The sequence below is a fragment of the Pogona vitticeps genome, chromosome 8 (genome assembly GCF_051106095.1).
Source record: "Pogona vitticeps strain Pit_001003342236 chromosome 8, PviZW2.1, whole genome shotgun sequence".
NCBI classification, from domain to species: domain Eukaryota; kingdom Metazoa; phylum Chordata; class Lepidosauria; order Squamata; family Agamidae; genus Pogona; species Pogona vitticeps.
Window position 1 is genome coordinate 18,177,352 of NC_135790.1, and position 20,807 is coordinate 18,198,158.

General features: G+C 42.5%; 1 protein-coding gene across 16 annotated transcripts in view; it reads left to right on the plus strand.

The window, feature by feature from the left end:
• The window catches only part of ST3GAL4 (ST3 beta-galactoside alpha-2,3-sialyltransferase 4), a 163,034-nt gene extending 145,198 nt beyond the window's left edge, over positions 1–17,836 (plus strand). For 12 of the 16 annotated variants that reach the window (XM_072978976.2, XM_072978982.2, XM_072978983.2 and 9 more), the window contains 9 exons: positions 2,663–2,744; positions 4,108–4,191; positions 4,361–4,458; positions 5,019–5,079; positions 10,786–10,881; positions 11,227–11,416; positions 12,003–12,146; positions 14,354–14,497; positions 15,681–17,836. In XM_072978976.2, the coding sequence (XP_072835077.1) occupies positions 2,663–2,744; positions 4,108–4,191; positions 4,361–4,458; positions 5,019–5,079; positions 10,786–10,881; positions 11,227–11,416; positions 12,003–12,146; positions 14,354–14,497; positions 15,681–15,767 (986 nt within the window). In that variant the 3' untranslated portion in view covers positions 15,768–17,836. The remainder of the gene's footprint in view (positions 1–2,662; positions 2,745–4,107; positions 4,192–4,360; positions 4,459–5,018; positions 5,080–10,785; positions 10,882–11,226; positions 11,417–12,002; positions 12,147–14,353; positions 14,498–15,680) is intronic. The other 4 variants (XM_020811362.3, XM_078379820.1, XM_078379818.1 and 1 more) reach the window with 1 other exon arrangement.
• Positions 17,837–20,807: the final 2,971 nt, after the last annotated feature.

Genomic DNA, 20,807 nt, shown 5'->3' on the forward strand with positions numbered 1-20,807 from the left:
GATTAACTGGCAGATTAATCAACTCAAGCTTGACTTAATTAATTGGTGGCAATAGATTTTATTCAGCAGTGCTCAGGGCGCACGTTTATTTAATTATTGAGTGTTTTGATTGAGGAATGTTACTGTGCTGGATAGAGAGAGATCTGTTCTCTTTGACTTGCTTGTGTGCATCTGCATGGCCGTTGTTAAGATGTTGAATTAGATGATTCTTTGGTCTTACAGAGAGTGAAAAAATTATCAGTGAACAAGGACCAATGGTGACCAGGTTGTCTCCCTCCCTACTATCTTTCCATCAGTGGCCAAGACTTCTTCATACAGGCAGGCATTTGGCAATGAACTTTTCACTGCTTTAAAAAGGGGCTACAGCTGATGTATTATGTACTTTTTAAAAAATCAGTTTTCCAACTGATTTTTAAAAACTCATCTGTATTTTACAGATTTTTCATTTTACAAATGAAAGTAATTTGCTGGACCTCTTTTGTGTTTTTATTTGTACCTGTTTCTAATCTTGCTTTTGTGTTTCTAACAGAACCCTTTTTTAATCTTAAAAGTCTCCATTTTGGGAGAAGGGCAGGATATAAATCATGTATACAAAATAACTTTGGAAAAACATTCTAAATAGGAAACTGTATAATATAAGTTAACTATATTTCAAAGGCATTCATTCATTCATTCATTCATTCATTCATTCATTCATTCATTCATTCATTCATTCATTCATTCAGTTAGTTAGTTAGCTAGCTAGCTAGGTTTTATAGTACAGTATTCTTTTCCTCCAGCAAGCTCAAGGTGGCATACTGGACTCTCACCCTCCCACACTTGATCAGATAATAACCATGTGAGATAAGCCAGGTTGAAAGAGAATGATGGACCCAAGGTCACCAGGTGAGTTTCATGGCTCAGTGGTGGCGGAATTGGGGAACTAGTGTCTTCCTAATCCCACCCTAGTAATTTAATTACTATCTGGCTCACCTATGGTAAGGGAGACTATGAACGTAAATATTCACATACAGTATCTTGTTCTCAGAAGTGAGGAAAAAAATTTAGAACTTGGCTCTCTGTGGACTAAGATAACAAGGTTTTTTGTGTATTTCTTTTAACTTTGTGTCCCTTTAAAAATAATAATAAATCATGAAGAGTTTTTTGTGCAAAAAAAAAAAGTATCTTCTACCCCAAACCTGTTTGTTTTAGATAACGTTGCTTTTGACAGAAAAAGACAACGTGCTGGTCTTTTGACTGATGAGCAGGAGTGAAAAATCTCACACAGTGGGAATGAGAAAATTAAAAAAAAAAATCATCCTTACTACAGACCATTTTTTAGAATACACAAGTTAGTGGTTAAAACGTGGGTGACTAATCAACTAAACATTTGACAGTCTTGTTTTAACATCCATAGTAGAGAGGATTCCCTATGTGCCTTGCACTACAAAGGCGGGAGCAAAAGGAAGATGGGACTTCGAAAAGGACTCACAAAAGAAGTTCCAAACAAGCATATTTTGTTATTACAATGACAGACCATGAAACCACGAAGTCTGTAATAATTTGTTCCATACAAATGCTTTTGTACCTAAGAGTGACCTTATAACATACCATGCAGTGTGTTGTTGTATACATTCTTTTTTTTAAAGGGTTGCCTAAGTGCTTTTGAGAAGCTAATAAACGATGAAGTGGTTTTAAATTAATTTTCATTATTTCCTTGCACTTCTTGCCTAGGGAAATCACTGTGGATACACAGTTGTTGGTTTCATGGATGGATGGCTCCGTGGGCAGGTTATAAGAAGCTTGTGTATTTTTCTGATTTCACCTGTAAAGTGCAGTGTGCTTCAAATAAGGACTGGGAAAAACGGTTTTAAGTTGCAAATTGGTTCCTCAGACATCCCTACATTTAAAAAATGTTTTCCCTTTATTATTTCTATTTGTCTTGGGGGTGTGTGTGTCAGTGGAAGACTCTTCCATAGACCTGCCTAGGCGCTTGGTTGAGCCCTTTCTCCTGGATGGGCCAAATTTAGGTATCTGTCTGTCAGATACTAACAAGTCTTCTTGTTGTGAGATCATATATTCTAAGGATTGAGACTTGGTATTGAAATAGGTAAGACCTGTGTCCTAATACAGTGGTGCCTCGCTTGCCTATGTTAATTCGTTCCAGTGAAATCGCTGTAGAACGAAAACGTCATCAAACAAAATTAAAAAACCCATTTGAAATGCATTGAAAACCGTTCAATGCGTTCCAATGGTCTGAATACCTGCTCGTCCAGCAAAGGTCCTCCATACAGCGGCCATTTTCAGTGCCTGTAAAGCGAGGGATCCATCCTAGAAAACAGTGGGGGGGGGGGGCATTTTCTTCAGCCGGTGGCCATTTTGAAACCCAATGATCAGCTGTTTGCTGATCGTCGTAAAGTGAAAATCGGTTCCCAAAGCAGGGAACCGATCATCGCGCAGCGAAAAAACCCCATTTAAAACATCCTTTTGCAATAGATCAGTGTAAAGCGGATTCGTCATAGACCGGGGTAATCGTCCAGCGTGGCATGACCATAAGTCCAGGCTTCTATTGAACCTAGCTATCCGGTGCTACTTCCATTCCAGCACACGCATTCTTTCCCAGCTACTGGGGAATGGCTCTGTGTTAACTGTGTGTTTTCTCTCTTTTTTTTTTTTTGTTCAGGATGGAAGATACTTGGAGTATTGGCTGTATTTTTGGTGATGGTGTGGTATACAATATCCCGGGAAGAAAGGTATATACAGCTGTGAGTGTATTTCTTTAAAACAAAAATTAAGAGGTCTCAGAAGGGCTATTCATTTGCCCCATCTGACTTCCAAGAGAAAAGTGTTGTAGGAATCAAACAGCACCGGATTAATAGCTAGTGAAGCCATTTTATAAATAAAGTAAATTAAAGAGGATTTACAGTTCATTTCCTTAGTATTTATTTAGTTTTCTTTTAATTCTATTTTTCTTCCGGAACCTGCGCTCCAGGTGGCCTGTATGTCTGGCAGAGCTTAGTTTTAAATACTCTTTCCTAATCTTTGTGGGTGGGGACACTCTATAGATACTTGGTGATAAGAGAAATTGTACTTTGCACATGCTCAAGGGTTTTGACATTGAAAATGTATTACCAGGGTAAGCCTGGACACAGATTAAGTCCAAAAATTGTAGTTTGTTTGCAGGAAGAAGACCAAACTTGGTTGTTTCTGGTAAAGTGGTTGTTAGTTGAGCCATCATGTGTATGACAAACATGCGCACGTTGGCTGAAAATCCATGATGGGAATGTAATCTGATGATGTTATTAGTTGTAGCTGTATTTTGGCAGTAATTTTTTTTGTATTCCTGGGAAGTCTTAAATGTTGGAAAGACACTGTCACCTGTGCCCACCTACCTTGATTGCCCCTAAATGTTTCTCCAGGACCAAAGGAAACTTTTCATTACCAAAATACGGCCATGGCTGATTATATCATCAGAGTTATACAGTGGAACTTTACTGGATTTCAGCCATGGTTTAAATAAAAAGAAAAAGTCATGCTACTTGCTTTAAACCGCTGGTTCTTAACCTTGGGTTACTCAGGAGTTTTGGACTGCAACTCCCAGAAGCCTTCACCAACAGCTGTCCTGACTGGGGTTTCTGGGAGTTGCAGTTCAAAAGCATCTGAGTAACAAAGGTTAAGAACCACTGCTTTAAACAAAGGAGTTTGGCCTGTACCTCTGGCCATAATTTGAAGGACTTTTTTCCCCCAGCATCACCACTGTATTACCCAGCCTGAGGAAGAAATGATTCTTTGTGAAATATTAGTGGTCACTGTTAAATTGTACTGGGAAATGCTTAGTCTGGCATGATAAAAAAACATGTCGTTCCAAATTCCCCTTTGCTACCAATGCAGGAGAGGCATTTAGCTAGCTTTTGGGGTCAAATCAACTTCCTCAGGCTAAGCACTGGTATTGTAGAAAAATTCTAAATGTGAGCCCCAAAGAATCCATGACAGAAGCCTGCCAGGTATGCTTCTTCAAATGCTGGCTGCCCTGCGGCCTTTGAGGTGGTGTGGTTTCACGTCTGACCCCCGAGTTGCATTTGGCTTGAACTTGCCACCCAAACTCCCATTTTGCTCTTTGTCTTCCAGCTTTGATTTCCATATTCTGCAAGATAACAGGATGAGTTGCCCTCTAGGAGAAGTGGAAAGGAAGGCTGCTCTGCTTATAGCAAAGTGAGTCCCAGGATCTGACTTATCCCAAGGAAATGGGCTCTCTGCTGGCCTCTTAAGGTCATCTTGATCTTTTGGGCAGGAGAAAGGGGTTTGGGCCGGAAAGGTAGACTTCGGTGTCGGCTGCAATCTCTGAATATACCGAAAGCTTTCTCTTCTGCTTTCCCTTCAGTTTCACACGGGATCATCCACTGTTTTTACAGCTGAGGGATTACTTCTGGGTAAAGACCCCCTCACCCTATGAGCTGCCGTATGGTACCAAAGGAACGGGTAAGCATGCTAGCCATCTGTTCTCTGTCAGCTTCTGGTTGAGCCCTTTGCCTCTATGTGTGCCTCTTTTTCCTTCTTCCTTTTCTTTTTCTTGAGGGGTTTATTCTGCATTATTGACTTTGGATTACTATTTAACATAATAAATCTTGTTTGCCAAATACGAGGTTGGTGTTAGTTTTGCCTTTAATTCTGTCCTTCTCCTCTGAAGAAGTTTGAGTACATGTCTTGTGGCTTCTTTACAAACCTGCTTTTCAGAGCTGTTTGGAGAACTCAATTGTGTGTATGTGCAACACTCCCCCCCCCCTTTTTAACTTAGGCAGATTTGTTACAGCAAGACACAAGTTATTCCAGAAATGGTCTGCCATGGCTAAGAAAAACAGCAGGAGTCTTCCTGTTGCTGAGATACAAATGAAGGGCTTCACAGAAGTATCTGGCTGGGCAGAAAACAGGCGTGTGGGCTCGGTGACAAAGGCTGCTCTTGTGTTTTAATGTTTTAAAATTTGTGAAGTGAGATAATGTGCATGAACCTTGTTAACTACCTGCTATTGTTCCTTTTTCAGAGGAAATTCTCGTGCGGCTTTTAGCGGTCACAGGTTACTCTCTGCCTGAAAGTGTACAAAGGTAATACCCGTTCACCAACCCCTCACCTCTTTGAGATGTGTTGAAGTGGTTTGTGTCATCTCCAGCTTAGGAAGGTTTTCAAAATGGGGGCAGGAGGGTTCAGCTGCGTTTACCTGGTTCTTTCCCATCCATGGAAATGCTCATTCAGGAGAAGAATTCAGAGAAAGATGGCCTTCAAAGCAGAGCGTGTGTCGGGGTGCTAAGAAAGCAATTGATAGCCAGCTGTTCAATCATGGTGGCTTTGGGGCATTTCTGATTAAGTATTGCTGGGGTGGGGTGGAGCTGAAATACGAACCAATCCGGCAGAACCCATTTATCCATCCCCCAGCCTATTAGTATGGAGAGAGTCTATTGCTTTTAAGAAAATGAACAATCATTTGTAAAAGTGTTCTCCACCTTTGGAGTGTGCTATCTTACTCAGGCTCCTTGTGACCCTAGTAGGATAAAGCTGTGGCCTCTTTGACCCGTTTTGTCTCTTGAAACTACTCGTGTTTATTCGTGTGCACCCCATGAATAGGTAAAGGTTCCCCTTGACATTTAGTCCAGTCGTGTCCGACTCTAGGGCGCGGTGCTCATCCCCATCTCTAAGCCGTAGAGCCAGCGTTTGTCCATAGACAGTTTCCGTGGTCAGGTGGCCAGCGCAGCTAGACACAGAACATCATTACCTTCCCACCGAGGTGGTATCTATCTACTTGCATTTACATGCTTTTGGACTGCTAGGTTAGCAGGAGCTGGGACAAGCGGCGGGGGCTCACTCCGTCATGTGGATTTGATCTCACGACTGCTTGGTCTTCTGATCTTGCAGCACAGAGGCTTCTGCGGTTTAACCTGCAGCGCCACCACGTCCCCATGAATGGCAGCACTTTAAAACCTTCATATTGGAATATTGGAAGCTACCTCACTTTAGATCAAATTATTCCACCGTCTGGTACATTATTATCTAGACTGAGTTCCTTGTGTTGCCAGTCAACAATTATGCACCTGTTTCAATTGTTGAGCCTTAACATATTCCTCCTTCTACTTGGTAACGTAGGAGTATCACAGAAGCTAGATTATATTGTCTGCAACCCAACCCCAAGGCAAGCTCCATGTCTGCAACAAGTGACATACAGAATGAATGCTTTACATGAAAACACCCTAATCTAATGGATTGGGGTCTCACGTTTCTTGGACAAAGAACAGTTTCTCCTCTTGCCTGTTGTTTGACTAATGATTAAGCGTAGGATCTGCTGCATGGACACCATGACCAATACCCCCCCCCCAAACTTGGTTCCTCCTCTTTTTCAATTCTCTGTAAAAAATAAACCTAGGACACAAACCAAACCTCTTGTCCATGCCCAGCCTGAGAGAGTAGAATCTATCTGCAAAAACAGGTGATACCTTTAACTGACTATTAGGAATATAAAACAAAAAAAACTAACAGCGAGCTTTCAATGATAAATCACCTTCTTCAAGGCTGTGCGTCAAGTTCTTGTGGGCAGCTCCCAACTTCTGTGCTATTACTAATTTTGGAAGAATAACTTAATGCACAGCCTTGAAGAAGATGATTTATAATCCAGAGCTTGGTTTTTGTTTTGTTTTTGTTTTTATTCTTAAATGGTTGATTGCAGGTATCACCTGTTCCTGCATTTGTAATATTTCCATGACCGTGCGGCCTTTTCCTGATTTTTCCTGGAATCTAGCTGGCGATGATAGATAGATAGATAGATAGATAGATAGATAGATAGATAGATAGATAGATTAGATAGATTAGATAGATAGATAGATAGATAGATAGATAGATAGATAGATAGATAGATAGATAGATAGATAGATAGATAGATAGATAGATAGATAGATAGATAGAGCTTTATTACGGTCAAAGACCAGCCACAAATAAAACATCAAAATATATAAATATACAGAGATATAGGTGGCATTGAAGACTCTTGATGGCTCTCCTCAATTTCACTCTAGCGGCCTCTGCTCCCTTCCAGTCACGCTCTGATTCCTCTCTTTGCTTTGATTCTTTGATTACGGGATATTCTTTGATGTCCCATGGCTGATCTTTGCCCATATGTCAGTTATCTTCCCCCAATGCACAACCTGCCTGCATGAGGGCTAATTGAAAGACACCACCCAGCATCTCCTGCCAGGAGCTGTCTGATTTGTTAGCCTTTTTTACAACCCCCTGGCTGTTGCCCTTAATCCTGGCAGGGACGCACATTCCCACACCTTCTTTACAGACATGAGTCACAGCCAGAAGCTTAGGTGTCTGTTCACATGAAAATGCAGGGGGAATCAGTTGCAGCCTGTGAAGCCAGATGCAAACTTTATAAATCCAAAGAGGAAAAAAGAATTGTTGGTTTTAGCATGACTTGGCACAGGATCTCAAGTGGGTTTGGTGGCCAGCAGTATCCCCAAAGTATGTGGCTGATTGGGTGTAAATGCCAATCAAAATTAGGAATCGCTGACATAGGGAAACTCTCTGCTCTTTCTGTAAAATAAGAATAAAGACAATACAAACCTACACATGTTTACTCAGATGCAAGACTCTTTCCTTTAGTGGGATTTACTCTCAGGGAAGCTCATATAGCAATGCAACCAGGAAACGTTTCCCCTTATAAAGATAGCACAGAAAATTCAGGGGGAAAGACTAAAAATGATTAGAGTTATTATTTTCCCTTTTCTCTTTGTACTTCCTTTTATAATTGATTTCTTTTTCCTTCCTTTTTTTTTTTTACAAAACTTCTTTTATGAGGCTTATTTAACGAACATGCAGTTCAAACGTTTCGGTTGAACGATAATGGCAGAGCAATCTAGGGTGAGATTGGAGAGGGGTAGAGGGGCTCCTGCATCCCGGGCTGTCCTGGCTCACCTTGGCCAAGCCAGGAGTATGTAGGTGGTTACAGCTGGCATAGTTGAGGGACTCAGAGCCCCTCAGAAGCTCCTCAGGGCTTTGCATCCAATTCTCCCAAACCCTCAGAGGCAACATTTCCAAAATGTCCAATTCCGAGAATATAGCCAGTGGTTCATTTAGTTGTTACTTATTTGTTTCATTTATACGTCCCCTTTCTTTTAGAGTTGGAACCTGCCATCTTACAGAGAAGTTTTAACCATAACAGATTAAAATACAGTATAATAACGCGACAAACATTAAAATAGAGCTAGATTCCGTTGCGTGATTAAAATACAGTTAAAATGAAGACTCTATGAAATCAAAGTACTATTAATTTAACTTAAATCAGTGAGAACTGGCCCATCTTGCAGGGAAACTGGAGGCTCTTAGCTGTCCAAGTAAAAAAAAGGTTTCCACCTGCTCCCAGGAGAGGTGAGGACCTAGCATATCTTCATGAGAAGTTCCAGAGCTTTTGCATGGTCATTAGAAGGCCTACTCTGAAATCCCCACCAGATGAGCCGGTGAAGGTGGTGGGCATGGACATCAAGTGCTGCTTTGTTGGTCTGTGCTGATTTGCCTACAGACAAACACGTGTTCAGTGCTTCCCAGCCCCGCCTCCCCCAGTAGGCGCCCATTCAGAGGCAGCACCTAGAGGAGGTAAGGCAGGGAATCCAGAATGCTGAGTGGGTGTCAGTCTGAGGAAGCAGAGCTGAGAACCAGCCAACACCTGTTTGTCCAACGGATGAATAAGCACGAACCAGCGGTTGGTGCCCATCTCTAGGTAGAACCATGAGAAGATCCTGCTGATTTGCACACTCTGGAGGGTTTGTATGGGAAGATATGGTATTTCAGATAATCTGGACCAAAGTTGTTTTCCTTCTGCGGAAATTCTTGTGGGCAGGATAAGACCATTGGAGCGGATCTCCTGTCACTTAGCGGTTGCCAGCAGTGAGATGCCTTCACCTGATCCTAACTCCCTCTGGTGAGCTGTCTCTGGGCTCTAAGGTTGCATTCTTAAGACAATGAAGTAGCAGGTATGGTGGAGTTACATAAAATCATGCACAGTGCAGGGCTTTTTAAAAAAAGAATTCTCAGCAAAAGCTAGTGTACCTAAAGTGTGCCGAGGTATTAATAAGGAAGATCCTGGTTAAAACCCTTCCTCTACTGAGAAGATATTCTCAGATCTGCCTGCGTGTTTCAGCCCTTCCACCTGCAGTATGGGGATGAGGATGATCATCATCCTTATACCTGATCTTTTTAAGATACTTGTTTATTTTAGTTTATTCCCCCTTCCCCCCCCTCTGTTTTTGTAAATGCTGGTTGTTCTTGTGAAGGCTTGTTTCCTATAAAACTGCAAACTGAACAGATGGAGAAAGTATTCTGATAAGAGATAGAGGCAACAGCTTTCCAGGAAAAAAGGTTAAAGGCATTTTATTGCCTTCACCGGCAACCGTTGCAGTTGGTGCCAATGCCCTGAGGAGGTATTGCTTGGTGTTCTTCAGATAAATTTTGTGTTGGCAGTTCTTACCACTTGCGTGAAGTTGTTCTAATCTGAGGAACAGATACAGGTTAGTAAGCTTATGACGACAGCCCACAGTGGTTCATTTCTAGTATAGTATGTTTAGTGCCAGTTTCACAGTACTCTTAATTCTGGTGGCTTACTTTTTGTTGAAGGTTCGATGGCTATGTCCTTTCAGATATCACAGTCTGATTCTGTTCTGGCTGAAGCCACCTGCTTCCCTACAGCCTGTTGCCTGTTTGATATTTTATTATCTATTTAAAATATTTCTATCCCACCTTTCGCCTTTAAAAGGACCCTAGTACATTGGCCTCTTGAGTTGCAGAGCAGAACCTTTGTCCCGATTCAGCAGTAGTAACATGCAGTTAGTTACACGTCACTCCCTGATATAGAATACAGGTGTGTAATTTGATGGACATCCCCAGAGTGGTTATTACCGTAGGTAGTGTTCTGTTGTTTCTTGGACTACTCGACTCAGCTTGGCTGACATCAGTTCCTGTGGAGAAGCGAAGAGAGAAAAAGGAACGGCAATTTTCTCCACTCTGGTTCCCTCACACATCTTAGCTGTGATCCGTCTCCTCAGTACTATGTTGCTGATGGCTGAAGACCAGCTGGGAAAATTGCTGGAGTGTCAGCGCTCCGATTTGGAAGACATTAGAATCATAGAATAAATCAACCCTGAGTGTAGATCCTGAAGCTGAGGCTCCAATAGTTTGGCCATCTCATGAGAAGAGAAGACTCCCTGGAAAAGTCCCTGATGTTGGGAAAGTGTGAGGGCAAGAGGAGAAGGGGACGACAGAAGACGAGGTGGTTGGGTAGTGTCATTGAAGCGGCCAACATGAATTTGACCCAACTCTGGGAGGCAGTGGAAGATAGGAGGGCCTGGCGTGCTCTGGTCCATGGGGCCACAAAGAGTTGGACACGACTAAACAACAACAGGAAGAGTCCAACCTCCATTGTGAGTACTTTGGAGAGACAGAGTGCTTTAAAACCCTCGTGACACTGTATTATCACAGCCCTTGGCCACCCAAGTTTTCAAGGAAGTTATTTCGTGTCATCAACTACAGTACTGGGTTCTTTTATTTATTTATTTATATTTATTTATTTTATTTATATCCCACCTATCTGGTCGGTTAAGACCACTCTAATTAAATTAATTAAATTAAATTAAATTAAATTAAATTAATTAAAGGTGTCGAAGACAGAACCTCCTTTGGCATGGCGGGTTATCTGATCATTCCACCTTCTGTAACCTTTTCTTTCGCTTCAGCAATCTCTAATTAATTTCCCCTCCTTTTCTCTTCTGCAGTCTGAAGTGCCGAAGATGCGCAGTAGTAGGGAACGGACACAGGCTGAGAAACAGCTCCATGGGAGATGCTATTAATAGATATGATGTTGTGATCAGGTACTGGGGGTTCCAATCTTCTACAGTAAAGAGGAAAAAAAGTATATAGTGAATTTCTTTAGGTGTGGCAGCATCTTTTTCACTGCATGGAACTGTGGTATGTGAAGAGGGTGGGGAAATGCAAATCTGGAAAAAACAGATATATTGACTTTGATTTTTTGCCGTGCTACAAAGCAGAGAGAATTTGATTTATCAGAATCTCCTTGTATTTGTTTTGTTTGCTTGTTCTTGTAAAACAGACCAGTTTCAGAACAAAGATTCAGCAACAGCCTTGGTGCTTGTGTGTGCATTATGGTTCAAGCTTATGCCTTACTATGTCAATTCCCCTCCCTGCTACTTTTCCAGGTTGAATAATGCACCAGTCCATGGTTATGAACATGACGTGGGCTCCAAAACCACTATGCGGCTCTTTTACCCAGAGTCAGCACACTTCAATCCCAAAACTGAAAATGACCTCAACACCTTGCTGGTATTAGTGGCATTCAAACCTATGGACTTCCTTTGGTTGGAGACAATTCTTCACGACAAGAAGAGGGTAGGTTCCTCAGAGGCTAAGAATGGCCCATCTTCCAAAAGCTAGATTCGTGAAAAGAGGCTCATGCGTTGGAAACCAGAGTTCCTTGATCCAGAAGCTCTTCCTAAGCTTGAAAGTGTGACAGATGTTTTGAAATGCTCATAGAGTCCTGTGCCTATGGTGTCCATCTTCTATCCAAGAGGCCAGTGCTGAAGAGCAGCTTGTGCCATCATGATATGTGATCCTCAAGTACAACTTGCGTTCTCATCACCTAATTTATTTACCAGTTAAATGGGAATTACGACAAACTAGCTTTGCTATGGGGTTGGTAACAATGAGGGATCTAGTAGTTTTGAGACAAGGAGAATATTCTGTACTTGATTAGGAACATTATTGTTTTCAAGGCACAAAGATAGAGTTAGCTAAATAATGAGGAATCCATTTCCAAGGTGTAATACCTAAAACTGGCTACTGCTGTAGACTGCTTTTCCCCCTCCAGCCTTGCTCTGCTCTGTTACTCCATGTTAATCCAGTTTAGCTCCTAATCTATGACACTGCTCTTGAGAGTCAGAAAGAAAGAATGAACTGATGTTTATCATCCTTCTAGATACGGAAAGGCTTCTGGAAACAGCCTCCTTTAATCTGGGATGCAAATCCTGAGCAAGTCCGAATTCTGAACCCATATTTTATGGAAATTACTGCCGCAAAATTGCTTAACATTCCAATGAAGCAGCTACGGAAGTTTAAACAGGTAAGAGCCAGGTCTATCAAAGAGAGAGAGATCTGAGAAGGCAAGGACAGGAATGGTTATTTTGAAATTCCGAAATACACATTTCTGGAGTTAGCAAAATGCTTTTTCCCTTTAACTCTGCAATTTTAACCATTCTCTTTAGTAGATAATCAGAGATTTGTTGGATGAGTAACATCAGAAACTGCTGCACCTTAATAAATAATAACCAGTCCACACAGTGCCATGATGATAGCCAAGCTCACAGAGAGAGAGAGACACAGAGAGAGAGAGAGAGGGAAATAGACACCATAAAATATTGTGGACAGAATTTAAGTGACATGGGACAAAGATGTGTTTCTTTCTTAGAGACATGAGATCAGTACACGAGGGGGCAGCTTGCTTAGAGCAGCCATGTTGCTGGTGTAAAGCAAAGCCAGAGGGGACTCTTAAATACCTTGCCCAGTCAGTGATGATGCTGTGAGCTAGAGATGGACACAAACTGTCACAGGTATTCTGCAGATGCCCCTATGCAATCACTGATTCAACGGTAGCAATGTGCTTCTCTCCCTTGCCTCCTCCATGTGATCGTCCACTCAGATGAGGAGGCGAGGCAGGGAAGCCTGCCAGCACTACTGATGAGCGGAGGATCACTCGGAGAAGACAAAGGAGGGAAGCGCGCAGTGCCTGTGGAACATCTGTGCGGGTGCCGCACCAAACTGGTCCAAACTGTGGTTTGTGCCCATCTGTACTCTGAGCTAATTGCCTTCTCCTTCTTGGTCTCATTTTAAGCATTTAAAATGCATCTAGAGACCTAGGCCCTAATTGTGTGTAATTTTTGGTCCTCGAGGTGGAACTGCAACAAGTTAAGAAGTAAACATAGACATTATTGCATGTTGAGTTGGCATGATTTGTTATGCATGCCGGTAATGTCTATATTGACTTTTTAAGTGACAATTATGAGCTGTCGACTTGTTTCTCATCTATGGCGGTCCTTTCCAAGATTTTCTAGGTACAGAGTACACAGAAGTGGTTTACCATTTCCTTCTTCATTGGGCACTTTGGGAACGCATAGATTGCCCAAGATTACTCTAGTTGGCTCTTCTCCTGCAAGGCACAGTGAGGAATCAAAAATCCAGGCTCAAGTGCTCTTTATCTTATGAAATTTGCCACAAATTATCTAGTAGTGTGCCATTACACCATGTGACACAAATAGTGGTTGCGGACAATATACCTGAGCATGTGCACCCTGTGAAGCAGCATCTTGTGTAGGTTTTTGAGGCAAGTCTCCCATTCTTAAGCTTGGCATTGAAGGGCATGCAGGCAATATGTGGCTAAAAAAAAAATCCCCCTGAAGTTCGACCAGGGCTCGTATCAGGGGCTAGGACTTTTAGGACCTGTAAACTCACCCTTTACCATAATTACTCGAAACAAAATTTTAACTAAGCTAAGCAAGCAAATTGAATTTGAACAAATTCAGACACGTTGCTATGTTTATCTATAGGAGTAAATGCTGAGTTGTGGCTAGGATGTTAGACCCAGAAAAGACGAACATCAAGCTTGAGTATCTATTCTCCCACAATGGTTACCAGATTGCCTGATTTCACTTGCCATCTCTCACCATCTCCTGTCTTACAGGATGGTTGGAAGGATGACGGAGAAAGGGAGAAGACATTTTACACTTAAGTTCCTCGAGAAAAGGAAGAATATTAAATCTTACTGTATTGTCCCTAATAATAATAATAATTGTGTGCCATTAAGTAAATTCTGACTTAAGGGACCCCTTTCGGGGTCTTCTAGGTAGACAATACTCAGAAGTAGTTTATTATTCCCTTCTTTTGAGGGTGTCCTGAGACTGTGCAGCTTGCCCAAGACTACACAGGCTGGTTCTTCTTCTGGGAGGCATAGAGGGGAATTGAACTCCCAACTGAGCTATCCAGCCAGCATGTATTTCTCTTACTAAGGACTAAACCAACCTCTGTTTAAGTCCTTTGGTAAATCATGACAATATAAGTAGAGTCACCACCAATGCTGCTTTACCTTCACACAAGGAAACAGTAATGTTGGGAAAAGCATTTGTTCACGGAGCTTAGGGAAGGGTTTGCAAATAAAAGTTTATAGACATATTTCAGATTTATATTCAGCTGAATTCACCACTCCCTCCAGGGCTGAATAAAGTAGCACGTAATTATGGGAAGCATGATCAGTTTTCTTGTTTTGTCTTGCTCTAGAAACCAACCACAGGACTGGTGGCCATCACCTTAGCTTTGCACTTCTGCGATGTGGTCCATATTGCCGGCTTTGGATATCCTGACTCTGCCAACAAGAAGCAGTCCATTCACTACTATGAGCAAATCACAGTGAAGTCGATGGCCGTGAGTAACCACTCTCTTTCTTGACAGATGGAGCCATGCTGCTGATCATGCGGGCACAGTTTGGAAGATTGTATCTCAGCTTAAGAAACAAAACCATGAATTATGCTTTGCCTGCACACATAACCGCCGGGCAAGGATTGCCAAACAAATCAGGAAGTAGATTTAAGCTGCTTTGGAATGAGCCAATATTAGACTATATCCTGGGTTGTTCCGGAGCTGTCAGTCATAGTTTCTGGGCAGCAGCAAACACACCAATGCATTTATATGTGAATTGGTCTTTGTCTGCTCATAGAACAACCCCCTGACCTGGAAGTTGCACTAGTAAGACTGCAGGGAGCCCATACTTGCAATTGCTTCCGGCTCTATTACGTATCAAGTGAGCGGCATACACAGGCTGCCTTTTTGGCTTTCTCTGACAGTAACCTGCCCTTAAAAACCCAGCAGCTATGTTGGGTGTGCTTAGGAGAAGGCTTCTTATCTGGGCACTGCATACGATGGAAGACATAGTACAAGTAGAGTGTATCCAGAGAAGAGTGGCTAATGATGCTGAAGAGCTCTAAAATTGCTGAGTAAGTTTATTTTGAAGAAGAGAACTTTGAGAAGAAACAGGGAAGGCTTGCCACGGGGTATTCAAAGGGGTTGTCCGCTCTTGTTCCAGAGGGCAGAGGTTGGCCCAGTGGGTGGAAATTGCAGAGAAGAGATTTTTAACTAAACATTAGGAGAAACTTCCTAATGGGAAGAGCTGGCCAACATGGAAGGTGTCTGTGGTGGTAAGTGCTCCAGTCCTGGCAGCATTCAAGAAAAAAATTGGGCAATCAGCTGTCAGATCTGTTTTGATTTGGACGCTTGCATTCCCCTGGGCTTGGACTCGATGGCCTTATCAAGCCCCTTCCCACTCAGTTATTCTGTGATTCTGTGAACACTACCATGTTAGGATGTGGTGAGTTTCCCTTCATTGGAGGTAATTAAACAAAGCAAGAACTGCAGACTGCTGGAGATGTCTAGGTTGCATTGTGCTGTGTAGATCTTGCATTTTGAGTAGCCTCCTGAATTAAATGTGTGCCCCCACCCACCCTCCCTGCTTCCTTCCAGATCTCAAGAGCTTCACCTTTTCCATTTGTTTAGTTTGACAAACCCGCAGGCTATATCCTGTGATGGATTTCCACTCTCTTTTCCTTTGCAGACATCAGGACACAATGTCTCCCACGAGGCATCAGCCATAAAAAAGATGCTTGAAATGGGACTGATCAAGAATCTCACTTACTTCTGACGGAATACGGACTGCCGTTTTGCCCCCCCGCGCTGCCTGATGAGCTGGCTGGAGCCTGTTGTGGCCGTCAGCTTTTCAGACATGGCTGCCCCTTCTCTCAAAGACTGGCTGGTGTAGAGACTCTGCAAGACCCAAACTGGGATGCAAGCATGTGGTTATTTTCAGCGTATTGCCAGCCAGGAACGGAGATCCTCCTGGGAAGGGCCGTGACGGTTCGAAGCCTTGGCAGCGATTGCCCTTGTCTGTGAGGTCATCTTCATTTGAGTAGCTGCCAGATTGCATCAGCATTAAATCAAAGCTTTTAGCAAACGAAGCTCCCTGAAACCTTCTGCGTGGGCAGAGGAATGGGCCAAAGCCAGAGCTGACCGTGGGCCTCGAAGATGGGGGTCAAGTGATCCTGACTGTGGCATGTTGCTATGCTCATCACCTTTGCCTTCCTACTCTTAAGAAGTGGAGTGGTGGCTGTCTGCAATTCTATTTAAGTTATAACTAGGCAATACGTCACCTGGCGGGCCAGAAGGAAACTGAATGAAGGATTACGCAACGTTGGCCATATTCTCTTTTCTTCCTGTTCAGGTGAAGAAAGGATGAGGCAAAAGTGTCCTGATTCAAGCCCCCCAGGCAGTGAAACAGTTTAGGATATCCAGAAGAAAGGCCTTCTAGGGGAGGAAGAAGTGGACGACGACGACAATGTTCTCAAGACAGCTATATTTTTCCGAGACTGTGGCATAAGAGGAGACTACCCGACAGTATTTGTTAATGGTTTTTATACAAGAACAGTGAACCTGAATATAACATTTGGGTTTTCTGAGCAACTGGATAAAAGTAACCCCTCCTTCTATGAAGGATGCGTTTCTACGTTCATGTGTGTGGGCGCGAAAGTATCCAGTATCCCATGTCTGTTTTCCGGTATAAGATTTAGGTATTTTTCCATTACTAGGTGGGAGTTAATTCCCATTAGGACTGGAATGACGAAAGAAAGAAAGAAAGAAAGAAAGAAAGAAAGAAAGAAAGAAAGAAAGAAAGAAAGAAAGAAAGAAAGAAAGAAAGAAAGAAAGAAAGAAAGAAGCACTGTCTGACCAAAGCTGGCTTTTGCAAGAAGTGCAACACAGAAAGTCCTTTGGCCCAAAATTAGTAAGAGTGGCTGACAGTGACTCCTTAAGGTTTAGGCAGAAGACTATCCTTCCTCTGCTTGGAAATGCCAGAGACGGGCCTTTCACCCTTCCCTGTGCAACACATGGATGGCTCTACCACTGAGTGGAGAAGCATTCATTTGTTAGAGAGGAAGGACAAACGTGTGGTCGTTCCTGGTCAAGCAAACCAAAGTCTGCACAGCAACTTTATGGGTCTTTTCCAAAATATGGAAAAGGAGTGTTTTGTCATGAAGGTCAAAGGCTCCTTGCAGAGGACAGATTTTGAAGTACGTACGCAAGCTTCCTCTTCACAAAGATAGGGGAGGTGGTCCAAAGATTTCATAAGTGGGCCCCAGGTTGGATGTACGTATCTGCCTGGCATGGGGCACAGGATCAAATATGTTCCTCTAATATTTATCCTGTCGATATGTTAATTTCCCCTTCTTTTAATTTTAATTTTAAGGAAAGTGCACTTCTTGCTGGTGGAAGGGTCTAAAATGACTGCCACAGAACCTTCTGTTTCATTTGTGAGGGGAAAGAAAGCCAAGTGAGGTTGATTACAGCTTAGGTTCCATAGTACCACCACCGTACCTTGCACGCTCAGCCAATGTGCCTTAGCCGTGACTACAAGTGCCCGACTTCCAGGGCCTGCTGGGACGACTACCTCTGATGGCCATCATCTCCATTGCCAAGACGTTGGGCTTGCTAGATACGACTGTGCATGGTATGGTCCATCAGAAAGCCCAAGAGGGATGGCACAGGACCTACTTGATCACAAAAAAAGGCAGAATGTTCCTTGGCAGCAAGGGGGAAATGAAAATGTTCTGCTTGCAGGTTGTGATTCCACAGCGGGTTGACTCCCCCATGAAATGTTGGAGTGTTTAAGCGATAGTGCAGTTCAGTGTTAAGTAATTTAATAAATTGAATTTAAAACTGCCCTTTGTGAAGCCTGAATGCATCTTTTGAAAAACAAAGGCAGGATTTACTCATGAGTAAAGTCTCTTTCATTTTTTTGAGTGACCTGGGGTGGTTTAAGTCAGTGTGGTTTTTAAGGGGGGGCGGACTTTCTGACTGGGGAAGTTCCAGTGTGTTTTGGAATTGCAGACGATTTGGAAAGGAAACATGGTATGTTTCTTCCGTGTCACTTTGTGAAGCAGGATGAAAATAGTGGAGCAAGGCTAACATTATTTGAATATTACAACTCTGGGAATTGGGTGGAAATTTGCATAGACACACAGCAGGCATAACATTAGAAAGGAATCAATGAATCATTAGATATAACAGTCTCTCTGCCACTCAATCATGTATTGCTCATAACCAACCCAACCCAATTTTTTTCAGTTTCCTTTATTTTCAGTGTCCCAGTCCACAAACCAGCTAGAGCCTCAAGAGACATGTTGTGCAACTGGCCAGTGAAAATCTGCCCAATAGGAGGCCTGCTACCCAGATGGTGTAATGTAGTGGTTCCCAAACTTTTTTGACTCACGGATCCCTTGACTTACTGGCCACTGGCCGTGGCTCCCTAATTCAGTAGCATCTCTGTATCCGTAGGATCAGTTGCCTGAAAAAAAGAGAAAAGAAACCTCAGAAATATACTTTCACAACCTATATTATCAGAACTGACCACTAGGTGGAACCGGAGACTATGCTTAATGGAAACACACTGGTCTCCTGATTTCACCAAGAGAAGCAGCTTCTAGTGAAATGGAGCAGGATCTGTTGTGAACTAGAGGGCAGAAAACCCAGTTCTTTGGTAAGACCAGCTCAGAATTCCCTCTCTCCACCATGCAGACACCAGAGAAACTAGAACCAAGTTTCTACCATATGATACTTTGGGTGGGTGGGAAGAAGGGAGGAGGGGAAGGATGAGAGGATTCCGTGGCACCCTGGCTGGGTTTGGCAGTGCCACGGTACACAGTTTGGGAACCACTGGTGAAATGGATAGACTAATGGATTATGATTCAGGAGACCAGGATTCAAATCCCAGCTCTGCCATAAAACTCATGGTGGAGAGTGGAACTGATAGAAACCACTCCTTAACTATCATAATTTTGAAACCCTGACTACAGTCGCTGTCAGTTGGTTCCAATTTGATGGCATGTAACATGCACATGCACATAGATTAAACCCCCAAAATGCAGATGATGATTACCATTGCAGATTATGATTACCATTGTCTACGGTGGAGTTCTTTGCCTTTTGTGTGCATGATGTTATCTACTTCTAGTATTCCAAGGTATTTATAATTTTCATCCCTTGATAATGATTTTATAATATTGCCATTTTTGAACTCTATTCGTGGTGATTCTATCTCCGTGGAACTTTTTGCATATAGTTTAAGTCATCCATGTATTACAGATGATTGACTTTTCCTGCTTGTTGTGAAATATGGTAGCCCAATCCAGTTTTATTTAAAATTACTGACATAGGGATTAGTGAGATGTTAAACAAAGGGTGACAAAGAATCCCCTTGAAATACCGTATTTTTCGCACCATAAGACGCACTTTTTCCCCACAAAACGGGGGTGGAAAGTCTGTGCGTTTTATGGAGCGAAGAAAACAGATTATATTTTCGTGTTTTCTTCTCCTAAAAAATTGGTGCGTCTTATGGAAAGGTGCGTCTTATGGAGCGAAAAATACGGTAGTTTTCTTTTGACCCTACCTTCCCCAATTTCTTCACCATTATGATGATGAAATTTCACTTGTAAGCAGTTGCAGATTCCAGAAATAGCATCATCAGTTCCAAGAAATGTCAATATTTAAGAACAGAATATATACTACATAAATACTTAGCAGATACTTACGTACTTTCTTTGTTAAAACTTGTATCTGTTATGTAATACCTGTCAATGTTTTATAATTTTGATTGGCTGTGCCTGGTATTTTTTAATAAGAATAAGAATAATGTGCCGTCAAGTCAATTCTGACCTTTCATAACCCTTTTCAGGGTTTTCCAGGTAGAGAACACTCGGAAGTGGTTTACCTTTCCCTTCTTCTGGGGTCATTCCTGGACTTTGCAGCTTTCTCAAGGCTGACTCTACTCATAAGGAGGCACAGTGGAGAATCAAACTTCCAACCTTTGCCTGAAAAGGTTGGTTTCAGATGCCTGAAACCACTGAGCTATTTGGCCAGCCCTCAAATTCAGCATAATGGTTATTTCGTCTTTGCTACCTTGGTACCTCCTGTGGCAGTTTCTCGCTGATCTGTTTTTCATCTTTCCTTGTGATTCTTCCCAGTCTTGCTACGCTCTCTCTCTCTTCCTCTCAGCTTCTAGTTTTCCTGTTGGGGGCCAGAGTGAGTGGGAAGCCCAAGCGAAGCCCATGGAAGAGGAAACAAGGGAAAGCACAAAGATCTACAGCAAATGCCATTTCAGGAGCTAAATAAAGAACAGGAAATCTGAAGCCACCACACCTGGTGTTAATGTATAAAAACTCTCTGTACTAGATTTTTTTTGCTCTGCATTCGACCTGGTTGTAAAAGGAAGCTGATTCTGGAAAGGTAATCTTTATTGAAGCTAGGCAAATACTGTAGCCAATTTAACTGCCTTTAAGTTATTGCTCAACTTTTAAAAGAAAAGGACAAAAGAACATGCCATAAAGCAGTTAGATACCCAGATATTTTTGGACTACAACTCCCAGAAGCCTTCACCACTAGCTGTGCTGACCAGGATTTCCGGGAGTTGCAGTCCAAGAACATCTGGGGGCTTAAGGTTGGGAAGCACTGCCCTAAAGTACTCAGGGATGGGTCAGCTATTGGATCCAACAAGGCAGTTATTTAAGGTGGCCAAGTTACAACCATCCACCCATGACTATAAGGATCCCTTCCCACCTTAAAGGAGGGAAGGAAATGCAAACAGAAGCCTCCAAGAAGACAGCAGCAGCTGGAGCAGTGAAGAACAGCAGCCATG